We start from the raw sequence: 16,250 nt of genomic DNA on the forward strand, positions 1-16,250 counted from the left end.
ACACAAATCCAAGCAGTAAGGAAATGGGTTAAAATTAAATGTGGTCTCAGCCTCGACAGGTCAACCGCTGCAGCGGCACAGCAGGGCTTTCAGAAATTCCTCAACGTCAGCATTGCTACGATAACTTCAATAACTTCGGTAAGGATATAACTTCGGTAAGGAGTCCATTCAAATAGATTGGCGGGAATAGGGCAGACGCGATCACCGCATGCCGAATTGAATAACGCATTTATAAAGCCATCCACTTGTGATTACAATCTGTATAGCGGTGCCGAAGAACCAAGCACGAAGTTTTCGGAAGCAGGCGGAGGCGCCGAGAAAGGGAGCAGGCGTCGCAGCCTGCGTCAAGCTGTGTCTCCTTCCCCTGACTTCTCGAGAGGGCTCGAACCATTTCGAATCGCGGGTCCGTGCGTTACCTCGCCAGGTCGAGGCGAAGGCGATCTGCCTTCACTCTATCGCTATCTCTCTCGCTCTCTCTTCGCTCTCGCCGCATTTCGTCTTTCGCTGCGCTTTGCGATCTCTCTCTTTCATCCTCCGATGCGCACGTTCTCTCGGTTACGTTGAGGTAGACGCCGAAGCATGCCTCTCAACGGAGGAACGGGCGCCTAAGAGGTGCGCTCTAAAAATTCTAAAAAGAAATGGTGTCAGGCAGGCAAGCAGAGACGATCTCTCTAATGGTCTTCACAGCCTGTTTAGAGAAGACATTCAGAAGGCTCGGTCAAAAATATTTGGGGATGAAGGTTAATCGAGAATAACTTAGTTATCTGCCGTTCGCTGATGGCGTTGCTTTGCTGAATCACTAAGGGTATGAATTGCAAAACATGCTCAGTGGCTTATACAGAGCGATTGGTCTAAAATTAATTTTGCAGGAAGCCAAAGTAATGCTGAAGAGTGCCGGCAGAGAGCCACAGTTTACGATTGGTAGCGAGGTGCTGGAAGTGGTAAAGGAATACGTCTACTTAGATCAGGTAGTGACTGCTGATTCGGACCACGAGAGGGAAGAGGGAGAGAAATTACTTTTATTTGCACACTTCAAGAATGAAGGGGTGAAGGCTTCAGCCTAAACCGTCATTCAATCCCCTAACCGTTTGCCGGAATCCCTTGGGATCTGTCGGCGGTCAAGTCGAGTCCGATGACTGAAATTAGTAGCATAATAAGAAATGTGCACCGCATTTGGCAACTATTCTCAGATCGTGAATGACATTAATACATGAAGAGAGATGTACGTAACCGCTGTTTCTCAACGGTACTAACCTTTGGGGCCTCAGGGTACCGAAAAGGGTTCAACTTCAGTTGAGGACAACGCAGTGAGCTATGGGAAGGAAATTGAGAGACGTAACGTTAAGAGACAGGAAGAGCAAAGAGTGGATTAGGGAATAAACTTAGGTTAAAGGCATCCTCGGCGAAATCGTGAAAAAGAAATGAGCTGGGACGGGGCATTTAATAGGGAAACAAGATAACAGATGGCAGCTAAGGGTAACGGACTGGATTCCAACGGAAGGCAAGCATAGGAGGGTACGGCAGAAAGTAAGGTGGACGGACGAGATTAAGAAGTTGGCGGGGATACGGTAGCCGCAGCTTACACAGGACAGGGATAATTGGAAATGTATGGGAGAGGTCTTCGTCCGCAGTTGGCGTGGTCAGGCTGATGATGATTATGATCTGCATCTGGGAATTGTTTGTCAATTCTATTGATCCGAATAATTTTGTTAATATGCAGGCTTCATTTGTTAATTTCTGGAAGATTGCTTGTATATGTGCGCTTTTATGTTTTGGACTGATAACTTACCCTTGGCTGCTAGGCCACGCACTGTTTTATAAATAGTTTTTTGTTTTTGAACCTTGTATATGTGCACTTTTATGTTTTGAACTGACAACTTAGTCCAAGTTACTAGTCCAAGTACCGTTTTGTAAATGCTTTTTGTGTTTATGAAGCTAAAAAAACACTGATAGACAGCAGTGTGCATTTTAGCCACATCGCTACGGTATCGCGTGTTCCTTTCCACGTTGCTTCTACTCGCGCCGTCGCCTATAAATGATTTGAATTAGGAGGGGAATTTAAATTTATTTTAATTAAAGGGAACATTTTAAAATATACGTGAGGGCAGCCTTTTGTGGCAGTGAAGGGGGCTATTGGGGTGGAGCGTCCGCAACTTTGTTATTCAGCCACAAAGTTTGGCCGCAAGACGGTGCGCCTGTCTTCGTGGTTGGATTCTCTCTGCTTGGTCGCTAAAATGAGTCGCTGGTGGAGCGTGCGCCATCGATGTAATCTTCCTGTAGCAAGACTCACTTAGCAGCTTCGTTGTAACCAAGAATTTTTTTTCTCGACTTACTAACGTTGAAATTTGGCAGTGCTGTTAGAAATATGCCTCAAATTACGAATTATAACCATAAACAATGTTTTAAGACAAAACTAACACCTGCAAGGAAGGTCCATAATCCGCTGTGCCGGAAGAGAGGACTTTTTTCGCCAACGTCACTTCCGCTCCATTGCTAGAAAAAGTTGTCGCGGAGTATAGTTATTTGGAGGGGGTTATCGCGAGAAAAACAAGGGCATGAGAGGGACACAGCGCTCGTCCTGTGTCCCTCTCATGTCCTTGTTTCTCTAAAGCCCGCCTTCAAATCATGCCTCACCAGCTAGCCCTAACTTCCACTTCGCTCGCCGTATAGTGCATTCATGCTGGCGGTACCGAAATGTCACTTCGAATAAACCAGCAGTTCGAATTAGCCGATTTCGAATAAGTCAGACTTCATTGCATTGCCTGACTGATGCTGCCACACCTCACCCGCCCACAACGGTGCAGGGCTCTGGTTCCCCGGCGCATTCGGCGCCAGCGGACGGGCAGCATCCGCGCAGGTGCCGGCAGCCCGACTGCAGCCCACCGCACCACCGCCATTCGATGGCTGCGGCGGTGGGCGTCGTCGCCCTGTCTGTGCTCATCGCGGGGCTCGCTTGGAACTACTGGGTCGGTGGCCGCGTGGTGGCGGCGGCGCGATTGGCACTCGAGCAGCCGTCGGGCTCAGGAATTTGCACACGGGACTCGTGTGCGCGCTACGCTGAGGCCTTCGCCGTCACCATGGACGTGGTGGCCAAACCGTGCGAGAACTTTTACAGGTGAGAGAACACTAGTGCGGTTGACTCTTGACTGTTCGTCGTGTCAAGCAGTCAGGGGAGTCAAACATGCTGCTCGCTGGCCATTGTAGAGCGGTACGCTAGACCCGGCGATTTAAAATTTATGTTCCGGAAGCTATTTTGCAGTAAGTGGTATCTTTGTTTCTGTTTCATTCGTACAACATAAAGTGGTTGAAATGAATCCGGAACCTTCCCCTACGGCGTCCATGACGGCCCACGTGCATTTTAGGGACATTAAACCCCGCATATCATAGTAAACTCTCCCTATCGAGTCCCTACCGCAGCTCACGGTTTCATACACATCCGTATCTTGCCTTGTCTTGTGAGTCAGCAGTCGCGTATATCTGGGGCAAAAACGAAGCAGTTGTAACGCTCTATCATCGCTTTATCCCTGTTGTAAGTCAACTTTTTGTTTTTGCTGGATCCGAAGCAGGAGAATGGAACCGATTATATTAGGCGTGAAAAACAGTGGTGGCCGTTCCTCTTTTTCTTCCCCTCTCCTCACCTTTCTAACTGCTGGCGAGATGAGGGAGAGATAGCTCTGCTAGGGACCCCTCCAGCAATTCAGTCGACATCTCAGGGACGTACCCTCGTATGTATCAAAGCAGAAAGCCGGAAAGTTGGCACTAACCGCGGAGACGTGCAGTATAACGCCAAGGCCTGCTTACGCTTTCCTCATTCTTTGGGTCGAATACGAAGTGCTTTCCGTCGTCACTTTCACAAGGGAGTGATCTTCAGAAGTGGCTAGCGTGTTTTCAGCCGCAACAGAATGCCACAAGTAACCCGTTTTGCGCGCTTTCTTAAAAACCTCTCATATCAGTGCTGCAGCGTTTCATGTCGGTGCGGTATTTAGTATGAGAGCAGTCATTGTGCGGTTGGACAGTTCATAACAAGTAAAAGGTGCACAAGGTGATACCAGGGGTCCAGAAAGCGAGGACTAATGCAAGTGCGATGCGAAGGGTTGCGAACATGTCAATCAGTTGAAGGCGACGCGCAAACGACGTAGTGACGTTTTTGTGTTGAGTTGGGAAGAATTCCGAAAGGGATATTCAGCCAGTTTTTGACAGTTTGTTGTGGTGTGCGTTACCGCCAAACGCGTGTAAATGCGTTCATAGCCAGAAATCCTGGACAAGCGCATTTTCAACGGGATGTTGTTTATGAACGCATTTTTTATCTACGATAAGATTTCACTGTAACAATGAATATATTCGCAGAAGTACCCTCGACAGGCTTGAATTTGTTCGTTGTTAACCTTTTTGCTAATGTCAGAAACGTTCCTGACTGTTTTATTTTTTTTTATGGCAACCTTAACTACTCATTGTGAGCGATGGACGAACTTCAAAAAAAGAATTTCCTACTAATTGGAAGAATAGACCATTGCCTTCAATATTTCCTTGACAGTACCTTATAATATTCTACGGTTGCCTCACAATTCCAATTGTTGCGCAATAATCGAGAACTTGGTGATCCAATTCAATAGACAGCAGCACTGTCCATGACTGCGTAAGGGGCCGTTCATGCCCCTTTTGCACGATGAAGCTCCTTTGCTAAGCGGCTTCCTTGTTTTGCTCGTTTCAACAACGATCCATGATAACATCTTCCTTGAAGGAACATTCAGCTTTATTGCTCTCAGCTCCAGCATTGTGGAGGCCAGTTGGCCCCAGCGATAAGTGCATTGTTTGTTTGCCAAGATGCAACAAACAGGTGGCTTCATGTTTCGTTTGCCTATGCATAAGTGGCTCATGAAATTGCTCCTATCGTGTTGTCCTGCTTTCGAGGTAGTTTAGAAGGCGAGAAAAAGGTACTGGAGGTATAATTTGCGCGGCGGGGACAGCTCAATAGTATATGCTACAAATGATGCGCATTTATGCTATAATACGCACTGGACAAAAACTGGACTGTTATTACCTTGTGCCGCAGGAATGGTGGGTAACATCCAAGGTCGCTTTATTGCGATCGTAACCTTAAGAACAAGCCATATGTGATTCCAAGAACAGGTGAATAAATGAAAGGTATTTTCTTACACGCCAAGATGAATCCGGAAATGAAAGAACGATAATATCTAGAGAAAGGGAAACAGGAAATTGCTTTTTGTTCTAATTCATTAAGGGCATTAATAGATATGAAGATATATTCTTTTGCGTAGCCGAACTCCTGCTAGCTATCGAAATTGTTGTAGACGCTGCAATAAAAAGGAGAAACCACCTTGGGCATCTAGCCGGTGCACTTGCCCTGCAAAGCCACCGTGGCCTTAAAAGGCTGTAAACACCACTCGACGCTGACAGAGCTTGCAAAATGCGTTAGTAAATGGCCCGGAAGAGCGAGCTTTAAAAAAAATGTACAACTTTAAGCATGATTATTACGTGCGTAGGCGCCACACGATCGCAGCGAACCCTGCTTTTTGCGCTGCACAGCGGTGCCGCGTGATACCGTTTTCTGCATCACGTAGGCACTGGAAAAATTTCGAAACAGCGCATTTGTTCTTTTACGCGTCGGCAGTATTAGAAATAACATGGTTATACCGCTGCCTAGTGCGGTGGGAACAAATGCAGCCACTTAACGAGTGAGATTCTAGGTGCGGCAGGCATCACAAGGATTTTGTTTGTTTCTTTCAATTTGCTTTCTAACGACTTCTTCTCTCTTAGCCTTTGTCTAAGTGCGCTCAAGCCGTTAAAAAAGGCCCAGGCTTAGCTTGGTTAAGCCAAGAATGCCTTGAATATTGCGCGGTCTTTTTGCGCGAGGTATTGCTTGGCGGCAGTCGATTTTCTCAGCAGCTTTTCCTCCGTGACGTATGAATGGATGGATAGGAGCGCCCCCTTTGAAACGGGGCGGTGGCAACCGCCACCATGCTCAGCCGCTTTCTTTTTTCTTTTCTTTCCTTTCTTTTTCCTTTTGTTTCATTTTCTTTTTCTTTCTTTATTCTTTTTTTCATTTTTCTTTTTTTGTTTTTTTGTTTCAGTGGGAGTCAGGTGGTGGCTGCGGCCGCGCGCGACAGCGCGAGTTGGGGCCCAGCTTTTCTTGCGGCTGTCGTGACGTCACGTCACGTGGTTGCGCTCAACGTCAATGGTGGCTGCCCGGCCGCGCCCAAGGGCTGAACTGAGTGATTGCAATATGCAACGCATAAAAATGTACCTATATCGTCAGGCTAGGGGTTGGAGTGAAATGTGAGAGAGCAATATAAGAAGAATAAGTTCGTTTGAAGCTATACAGATATCTGAAGGGCGGTAAGCTTGTATACGAGGTCTGTTAGAAAAGTTTCCGACTTTTTTTTTTTACGAACACCTGATGGATTTGAAACAAGCACGCTTGCACCAGCCTACCTTGAACCTTCGTGCGCATGCACAAATTTTTTCCCGCCTGCCGGTAGCGTCAGTCGCTGGGACGCAGCGTTTCAATAAGGCAGTGCGCAGTGCTCTCGTCGGTTTTTTATTGCAAGGAAAATGGCGGAGCGACAGGAGCAGCGCTACTGCATCAAATTTTGCCATAAACTAGGCGACAGCCAAGTGGAAACCATCTGGAATATTCAGACGGCCTTAGGTGACAATGCTATGAGCAGCACACAGATTAAGCAGTGGTACAATTGGTTTAAAGACGGCCGCACATCGGTGCAGAGAGAGCCACGCTCCGGTCGGCCGTCAACATGCCGAAATGACCAGGTCATTGCCGAAGTGAACGCTGTGGTGACGCGGGACCATCGTGTGACTATCCGAGAAATTGTAGAAGAGGTGGACATCAACAATTTTTCTGCACATTCCATTATCACCGAAAATTTGGCAATGGAGAAAGATGCGGCGAAATTCGTGCCGAAGCTGCTCACGGTGGAGCAAAAGCAGCTTCGTGTTGAAGTCTCACAGGATATGCTGGATTCCACAAACAGTGACCCCGACTTCATCAACACCATAATCGCTGGTGACGAGTCTTGAGTGTACAGCTACGACCCGGAAACCAAATCCCAGTCGTCACAATGGCAGCATTCCACGTCACCAAGACCAAAGAAGGCCCGCCAAGTGCGCAGCAATGTCAGAGTGATGCTGACTGCTTTTTTTTTTTTACTCTCTCTGTGTGGCACACCACGCGTACGCACTCCACAGGTTAAACATTGGCCGAAAGAATACCACACGGATGTCCTCCGTCGCCTGCGTGGTGCTGTGCGGCGCAAGAGGCCGAAGTTGAGGTCAACAGCAAATTGGCGCATCCATCACGACAATGCTCCTGCACATTCCTCGTACTAAATTCACACTTTTTTCGCGAAAAACTAGACTGCTGTAGTTCAACAGACTCCTTACTCTCCTGATATGGCCTCCTGTGACTTCTGGCTGTTTCCCAAAATCAAGAGGCCATTGAAAGGAGCGCGATTTCAGACAAGAGAGGACATTAAGGCTGCAACGACAGCTGAGCTCAACTCCATTCCGAAAGGGGCCTTTTTGGAATACTTCTAACAATGGCAGCACCGCTGGGAGAAGTATGTGGAGTCCCAAGGAGACTACTTTGAAGGTGATTAGTTTTACAACGCTCCAGTTACGCCAGTTTTTTTTCTTCGGCAAAAGGTCGGATACTTTTCTAACAGACCTCGTATGCGGAAAACGCAGTGTCACTTGTACATGTTAGCGCCGCTGGGGCAGTGTGCCCGATGGCACTTTGTTATTAGAGTATTTTAACACAGGGTGACCTTATCGTTTTGGGGGATAGTGGAATAGCTTGGCGCCAGTGTACATCCTCAGAACGCGGAGGAACAGGGAGGCCTCTTAACTCCGGATGGGATGAGGCCACACGGCGGCGACCGTCGAAGCGTGGGCCGCTCGTATCACCACTAATGCTTGGTTGCCGGTTCGCAGTGTCTCTCTTTCGCTCCAGATGAATGGTACACTGAGCTCTTTCATTCGTTTCAAGATGCCCGCACAACTAAAATCGAGCAATAATATGCCGCAAATTTTAAGATATGTTCTGTACTGTGACAACATCTAGGCTTAGCGAGTAAGCGCTGTTTGTGCGCCACGAGGATAGAGAAAAAGAGCGGAAAATTCAAACATGCTAATATTTCTCGCTTAAAAAAGGTAGGATTGCAAACATAAATCGTGTGCAAAGCGTTGTGTATTACCTGCAACTGGTATTAATGAAGTAAATGAAAGCAGCTAAAAATATGCGTTAACTAAAATGTAGCCTTTCGCTTTTCAGCCAAAACGACCCTGCGGGTAGCTAAAGCAGGGTAAAAAATTATGACCGAGAAGTGAATAGAATTTTTATTGAAAAAAGGCTGCAATTATAAGTAATACCATTTACGTTTAGGTTTTTGCAAAGAGAATAAAGGGCTTCTGAGGTTTTGTTCGCTGTTTTAAAATTCGCCATTAGAAATGTGGACGTGCAGTAATGCTGCTGTTGATTTAAGGTACGTGCATCGCGAAATTATCGATGTTTGCTGACGTGAAAAAGAAATGTCGATTTTAGTATCGAGACAGCATAGATGTGAAACTTGTTCTCGCCGTCACCAAGTGTATCATTGGGCTACGGCTTCCCGAAATTGATTGCAGGTTAAAGCTTCTAAAGTTACTTTCTTATATTAATATGCAGGTGTGGAAAGCTTGAGAAATGAATTTACATTAAGAAGTAGGTTGCTTATTTTTACATAAATGTTGACGAAATGGGCCGCCTGTCGCAAATTTAGAAGTGAAATCACCGATTTGGCAGTAAGGAGGTTAATTTGAGCGTGTCCAACCGACGGTACGTGGTGCAACAACTTCTGAATGAATGTTTCTTTTCCTCTGCTATTAATCTGTCTTCAGAACGCGTGCTTTCACGTTACCATTAACCTTTCATTGTATTGATGTAAGCAGTTTTTAAGCAGTACTTCGGTTATATTAAAGTTAAGAAAAATGAGAAATTCAACTTTTTACTAATATGCTCGCATTTTTAAGGCTTAGAAAAAGAACATTTGTAAGAAGTTAACAAACACTGTCAATGCTTCTTTACGCAGCTATATTTGCGGAGCTTGGACTAGAAGATCTCAGCGACCTGTGTATGACGACGTCTGGCGCAAGTTCTTGGCGCGCATTTATGACGCTCTGCGTTCGGTGCAAGTGCCGGCGGCCAAACAGAGCCCACCAGAAAAGGCAGCCGCGTACGTCGAGGCCTGTCTCAGCACGCTGGACGTTTCTCATGTTGAAGAAGTGAGGCGTGTTCTCGCGCAAGGCGGTATCACGTGGCCAGAGGCGACCGCTGAGGGGCGTGCAGGTCTCCTAAACGGGCTTTTCTATATGTCCTGCAAGGTCTTCACGCCGGTATTTCTTGATGTCAGTGTCGGTGCAGTTCACGGACTCCGACAGCGCAGCGTTCAAATCAGAAGAGTTGTCGCCGAAGGCGGAGGCGTGTCTGGATACCAACGGCACAATAGCATGAGAAAGGAAGAAACGCATGGATTGCGAGCGCGCCATCAGCCCACTTCTAACATAACTGGAGACGCTGGATTAGCCGGCTTGGGTAACGAACAGAATCGACAAGGACTTCCAACTCTTGCATTCACATTAGACGAACACTTCGAAAGCGTCCAAGCGCAACTCACGCATCACATTGCTTTTTCGCATGCCAGACAGCACTTTGGCGCAACCTACGAAGCTTTCGCCGGAGCCACCAACCAGACTAGGATCTCCGAGCTGTTCGATGACTACTCTTTCATGCAGAAATGGCTAGCTCTCTACAAAAACTCAGCGGTCAGAAGCGGCACGATGATGAATGCGTCGCTCCTGCTCTCACTTACTCCGTCCATAAACGAAACGCAGTGGGAGTGTAGGCTGAAGCGATATTTCAACGCCTCTCTGAACGACTTGAAGGGCGGCTTATATGTTGAGGATGCGCGCAGATTCAGCGCCTTTTTTGATCTGCACCACGAGTTCGGTGAAGCCAAAAGTTCAGCCCTTTTTGGCTTCCTGTGCATCCAGACTTTGTTGCCGTTCACGAGCCGGCAGCTGTTGGAAAGCTTCCATGTGGCCGATGCGGAGTCTGCCGTGAAGTACCAGCGCATGCACTGCCTGAGCACAGCGTACGCAGGATTCAGAGACGTCATCTACGGCCTCCTAGCAGACGAGAACGCCCTGAGTGAAGTTCGGAGGCTTGCGCACGCGATCGAGGTGGCGTTCATGGAGGAGAACCGCGACGACTTTCTCCAGTTCAGCGAACCGATTCGTGGCTTGAACACGAGTACAGATTCTGTTTTCCGGTTCTTCAGCGATACAAAACCGGAAGCCGTGAAGCACGTGTACCGTCTCTGTCCGGATATGACGACCAACCCGCTGCAAAACAAGATCGCCCTTTACTCTCACCTGGAACAGACGCTACCGGACGTGGCCAGTAGTTCGCCAGCCACAGCGGCGGCTATAACTCATCCTTCTACAGTTCAGGACGCCACTGCGTACGCCGGCTTCCAGTTGACGCCGCAGCACCTCTACTTTCCATGGGTGACGCCAGACGTACATATAGCAGCGCTTTACGGTGGCCTCGGTACCAGGCTGGCCTCTGTACTATTCTTCGGTCGGGTGAACGCCAGAGACGACGCAGCATCAGTCTACGCTCAGAATGACCGCTGCCTGTTGCCAGGTCGTTCGTCCGGTCATGGTGTTCACACTGAGTTGCAAGCCGCCGTCGTGTCGCTGAGAATAGCGTGGAGAGCTTACGCTAAGGCTTCTTCGAATGTTGGCGTGAAGGACCTACTGCCCTTAAGAATGGATGTTGTCTTATTCTCCTTTCATTGTTGGCTGCTTTGCGGCAGTAGCGAGGGCGAGACACTCTGCAACGTGCCGCTGCAGCAGAGCGCAAACTTTGCGCGTGTTTTGAATTGCAGCACCAAATCGTCTATGAATCCGCCAAAAAGATGCTCCCTTCTCATATAAATTACAGCACGTGCTAAATTTGAAGATTGTAAACATTAATCAAGGTGAACGATGACATTTGTCCCCTCAAATATATTGTAATCTGCAAGATAGACGCTAGTTTGCATCTTTGCATTATTTTCCATCCCTCGAGTTCGCAAACATTGTTGCCAATGTATTTATGATATTTAGCTGTTTTTATTCTTCGCTTCAGAAGTGGCGTAGTATTGCTTTTTTATAGTCACCTCAAACCGTTTCTTTTTTCGTGTTTCATTCTTTGGTTTCGTTTTTGTACTTAGATTTTTGTTTCTCACTTGTCTTTGCTGCAGTGATCTTTCTTTAGATTGCCAATATTGCGATATGAGTAATTAAACAAATAGCGCTATAAAAATGAGGCCACAGACGGAGATGAAAGCAATGCTCTTATGCTACGTACTAACAATTTTAGTAGACGAAAGCTTTCGCTTTTATTTTGCGCCCATTTGAGTACGGTCTTTTTTAACTAAGTGATCAGGGTTGTCGGCTTCGTCCTTGTTTCGTGGACGTAGCTTGTGCGGTTGTCCATACCCTCTTATATTTCATCATCATGGTTGTTTGGTTCTATATTTTCAGCTGCAAACGTTTGTTTGTATTTTGGATTTGTTGTCAAGTGTTATGATATGTGTTATGCATTCTGTTATGTGTTCGTTCTGGAAATGTTGACTTTTTTATGATTGTCATGTAAAAAAATGGGGCATGCTTGATTCAAATAAACAGTTAGCAGTTTAGTATTCGTTTATAAGTCTCGTCACCCTCGTCTTTTATGGAGACAGCTGCTCACAGGCATTTGGAGGAGGGAAGCTGGTAGTCGTCTTCTGACGCCGACATGGACCCCCTCGAAGGCTGGCGCCAGAATGAGACGATGCAAAGTTGAATATCACTCGCTGCTAATATCAAAGAAAATTACTGCCGAAGTGTGCGAATATTCAAAAGATTTAAACGACGAATCGAATAATTTCCTATTCAATTCGTTCGACAAATTAAATAGCGCGTGTTCAAAATTATTCGAAACGAATGGAGACCATTATCCAATTTTGAAAAGTTCAAGGATAAGTCTCCGAAGTTCTAAGAGGGCGCACGGCATTTTTTTTCGAGAACTATTTTAAAAACAGGGTTCCCTCCCACGCCGCGCAGCTTGCTGCTACGATCGGTCCATGAGGGAAGGAGGGTTCAGTGCCGCGATGCGGTCGATTCGTGTGACGGTGTTTATAGTTAGTATACATATGGCCTTCAAGATTTAGCGATGCGACTGGCAGTCTAAGCAGTCCATCGAAAGAAGAAAGGTGGCGGTGATTCCGAACATACACGGCATTTTGCACAGTTACAGCAAATGTAAGGTAGTTTTTCTCTGCCCCAGAAATGCTGCGAAAATTGTGTAGTATGACCAACTCATTTTCCAACAGCCCAAGAGGATGTAAAAAGAAGCATCGGAGCAAGTTTGTTGAGTGGACAACGTATGTGGTATATCGTATTTCATTGTCTTGTGGCCGGGTACACATCTGAAAATGCGCCAGATGGCTAACTGCAGACCATCGGAACAAAAGCGTAATGTGGTACAGTCATGAAGCGGGTCAAATTTCAAAGCAGTGCGACAGTGCGCTACGCGTCTCCGGACAGCCACTCTCCCCGGCGGCATTTTTCCTTTGTGTGACCCCGCAGGCGCTTGAGTAAGAGACTCTGTGGTGGGCGTCGGGGACCAAGGCTCTTTAGGGATCCAAAGGCCTGCAGCGTAGCCGTCAGTTTTATTCGCACGCCGAGAAGTATTGAACTGGTCAAGCACCAGCAAAAGTAACAGGGCCGCCGGCAGGAGGGAAAAAAGACCCAATCCCGCGGGAGGTCCGGCGAAGAGCGGAAATGCCGCAGGCGCCGGCGCTCAGAGAGGGGCGAGAGAGACCCTCCAGCCTGGAAAAGAGGGATCTCCCCAATGGAGGGGAAAACATGGAAAGCGAATCAGGGGAGAGACGAGAAAAGTCCGAGACGACACCACAGGCAATCGGTCTTCCGGCGCCGCTAGGGCCCAAGCCATCGGGGAGAAGATTGGTTTATTGGGGTTTAACGTCCCGAAGCAACTCAGGCTATGAGGGACGCCGTAGTGAAGGGCTCCGGAAATTTCGACCACCTGGGGTTCTTTAACGTGCACTGACATCGCACAGCACACGGGCCTCTAGGCCGCTGTGGCTGGTATCGAACCCGCGTCTTTCGGGTCAGCAGTCGAGCGTCGTAACCACTGAGCCAGCGCGGCGGGGAGGAGAAGAAGAGCCTCAGCGAGCGAACAGGGTCAACTCCGTAGCTCCTGTTTCTTCTGACGTAGAATCCGGCGCCAACGCAGCGGTATGTAAGCTTGGGCACCTCAGCCTCTGCATCATGCACTCGATAATATGTAATTCTTGAATCTATCTGGTTTGTTCCAACTGAGTCTAGCGGTTTCCCTTTGCCTCTCCATCCCGCGTGGACCCACGCAATATGTGGGGTCGCCACAGCACTGTCGTCACTGCCCCATGAAAACTTGCGAGCCATTGTTCAGCGAGGGCACGGTTGAAGCGGGGAGCAAGGGCCGACACATGCGAATACCATAGAAGCAAGAATGATTCGCAAGAAAAGAGACGAGTGCGTCAGTACACCGCCAGTTAGTCTATCGCATAAGGAAATGACGTTATGTCCTGTGCCTGTGATGTAGCCGTCTTCATGTGCGCTTAAGTTTTCGTCAAAGTTATGAGCAACCACTGAGCCCAAGAAACCGCCTAGTTAGTTACATTATGTGTGGAAAATGCGATACGATTGGAATAAGCGATATTTATTACAGACCACAACACCAGGTTTTCTTTTCCGTTGAGATACTTCTGTCTGCGGAAAGCAGGTGGGAAGAGGGGGCGGGGAGAGAGAGGGGGAGGTGGCAGGTGGCACGGCATATGACCCGACGACGTCATAATTGTGTCGATCAATCAGCGATTTTCATGACAGACTATCAAGCTGGTTTGACTAATCGGCGAAATTTATGGCAGACCAACACGCCGGGTTTTTCCCTTGCGGAGGCTTCTAGTGACAGCGCATTGAAAGCAATTTTCGTGTCTTATTATGGACCTGTTAGGTTAGAGCAACCTAGAAGGCCCAGGCATGATTACGTGTTCTTTGTTCTTTCTCGAACCAGCTGCTCGGAGTTCGCTGCAGCCATCGTTCGACTTTGAACACCACGTTGATGGCTACAGCCCCGCGTATGAAGCAGGCCATTGTAATTTACGAATGCGAATCTTTAACGCCGCTTTGTTATCCTGCTATGGGCGCACTCCGTTATATGCTTTTTTATTCGAGAAGTGTGCCATACGAAATAAGTTCAGAAAGTGGGAATGGAAAACAGGAGGAAGGAAGTTAAAACTGCCATATCGTTTGTTTCCATTTGTGAAGGTACGGTTTGATTTTCTTTTTGTCTTTACCTAGATTGAACCATGCAGTAGCTTCCTGACGAATTTATCGAGTGGCACGTCACTGTTTCATAATGGGAACGGGGGGAGAAATCGTACAGGAACAACACACGCAAACACTTCACACCACAGACGAGATCCCCGCAGTGGACAATCACCTCCTGCATCTGTGGGAGGCGCGCCGGAGCTTAACAAAACGATGGAAGAAACACAAGACGAATCGCAAGCTTAGAGCTCGCATTACACAACTTACGGAGCAGGCTGCGGCATATGCCGCCCAGCTCACAGACACCAATTGGATAGAACGCTGCAACTCGGCAGCGCGTCAGATGAGCTCGAAGGGGACTTGGCGTCTCTTACGCAGCCTCATAGACCCTTCTCAAACGAAAGGGGAGACGCAAAAACAGCTCCGGCGGGCTCTGCACGGGTACCAAGGTACGACGGCGCAACTTGCGGACACTTTGTGCGACAGGTATCTCTGCCGCACAAATGACCCGGTTGGGCCGGAGTACACGTACTCCGGCAAGCCAAATCAGGATTTAGACGCCCCTTTTGAGTTGCATGACGTTAAGGCGGCCCTGGCTGAAATGCGTCGAGGTGGGGCACCGGGTCGGGATCGCATAACAGTGAAACTGTTGGCGAACCTCTCCGACTCTGCATACCTCCACTTGCTACAATACATAAATCAGATCTGGGATGGGTGTCCACTCCCACTCGAATGGAAAACATCGCTTGTAACGTTCATCCCCAAAGCAGGTAAAGCCGTGACTACGGACAACTTGAGACCCATCTCATTGACCTCTTGTGTGGGAAAACTCATGGAGACGATGGTTCGGGATCGCCTCTCTCCGTACATAGAGAGTAAGGGCCTCTTTGCAGACACTATGTTCGGGTTCCGCCTGCACATGTCTGCACAGGATGTCCTACTCCAACTACACAGGGACATAATACGACCCACAGCCATGCAACAAAACGACAAGGCCATTCTCGCCCTCGATCTTAAGGGGGCGTTTGACAATGTTAAACATGCCACCATACTCTCTAACTTGAACACCACTAACTGCGGGGCGAAGGCCTTCGCCTATGTCAGAGACTTCCTCTCTGCGCGTCAGGCACTCCTTCGGATCGAGGACGAGGAATACGGCCCGTACTCTATGGGTACACGAGGTACACCACAGGGGGCGGTGTTATCACCGCTCCTTTTCAACATCGCCATGATGCACCTGCCCGGCCGACTGGCTCAGGTGGAGGGCATAAAACACGCACTCTACGCAGACGACATTACAATCTGGACCACCGAGGGGAGCCTTGGGGAGATGGAGGACCGCCTTCAGCAGGCCGCCTCCATAGTCGAAGCATATGCTGCCGACTGTGGTCTCCAATGTGCTCCCGCCAAATCAGAGCTTCTACACGTCAGGACAAACCACAAGGACAACACGTCTCTACACATATTTCTGTCGGGCGGTCCCATCAGAGAAGTGGCAGAGCTCCGGATCCTGGGTCTGTTCATCAATAACAAACTTAAGCCGGACTCTACTATAGCAAAACTCAAGTGCATAGGTGAACAAGTAGGGCGCATGATCCACCGTGTTTTCAACAGGCGGGGTGGTCTGCGGGGCAGGGACGCGCTACCGCTCGCCCATGCCTTCGTGACCAGCCGGATCCTCTACGCCGTGCCGTACCTACGCATCACCAAACAACAAGACAAGCGCATTGACGCCATCATCAGGAAGGCAACAAAGCGAGCATTGGACCTCCCGGTGGCTACCACCAACGCCAAACTGAAGGCGTTGGGAGTGG

At 48.4% G+C, this 16,250-nt stretch overlaps 1 protein-coding gene across 1 annotated transcript; it reads left to right on the forward strand.

Annotated features, from left to right (window-relative positions):
• The first annotated feature begins 2,807 nt into the window (after nt 1-2,807).
• On the forward strand, nt 2,808-11,068 carry LOC149361540 (uncharacterized). Its single transcript, XM_089569524.1, has 2 exons — nt 2,808-3,115; nt 9,105-11,068. The coding sequence occupies exons 1-2, from the start codon at nt 2,901-2,903 to the stop codon at nt 11,011-11,013; spliced, it is 2,124 nt and encodes a 707-aa protein (XP_089425650.1). The 5' UTR covers nt 2,808-2,900; the 3' UTR covers nt 11,014-11,068.
• Nucleotides 11,069-16,250: the final 5,182 nt, after the last annotated feature.

Source organism: Amblyomma mixtum, chromosome 2 (assembly GCF_055824585.1).
Source record: "Amblyomma mixtum isolate Tamu chromosome 2, ASM5582458v1, whole genome shotgun sequence".
Taxonomy (NCBI): Eukaryota; Metazoa; Arthropoda; class Arachnida; order Ixodida; family Ixodidae; genus Amblyomma; species Amblyomma mixtum.

Excerpts from the sequence above, each read along its gene's own strand:
- LOC149361540 (XM_089569524.1), top strand. The coding sequence starts at position 2,901 with ATGGCTGCGGCGGTGGGCGTCGTCGCCCTGTCTGTGCTCATCGCGGGG. Across the intron at positions 3,116-9,104 it reads CCGTGCGAGAACTTTTACAG|CTATATTTGCGGAGCTTGGA; the intron begins GTGAGAGAACAC and ends TTCTTTACGCAG.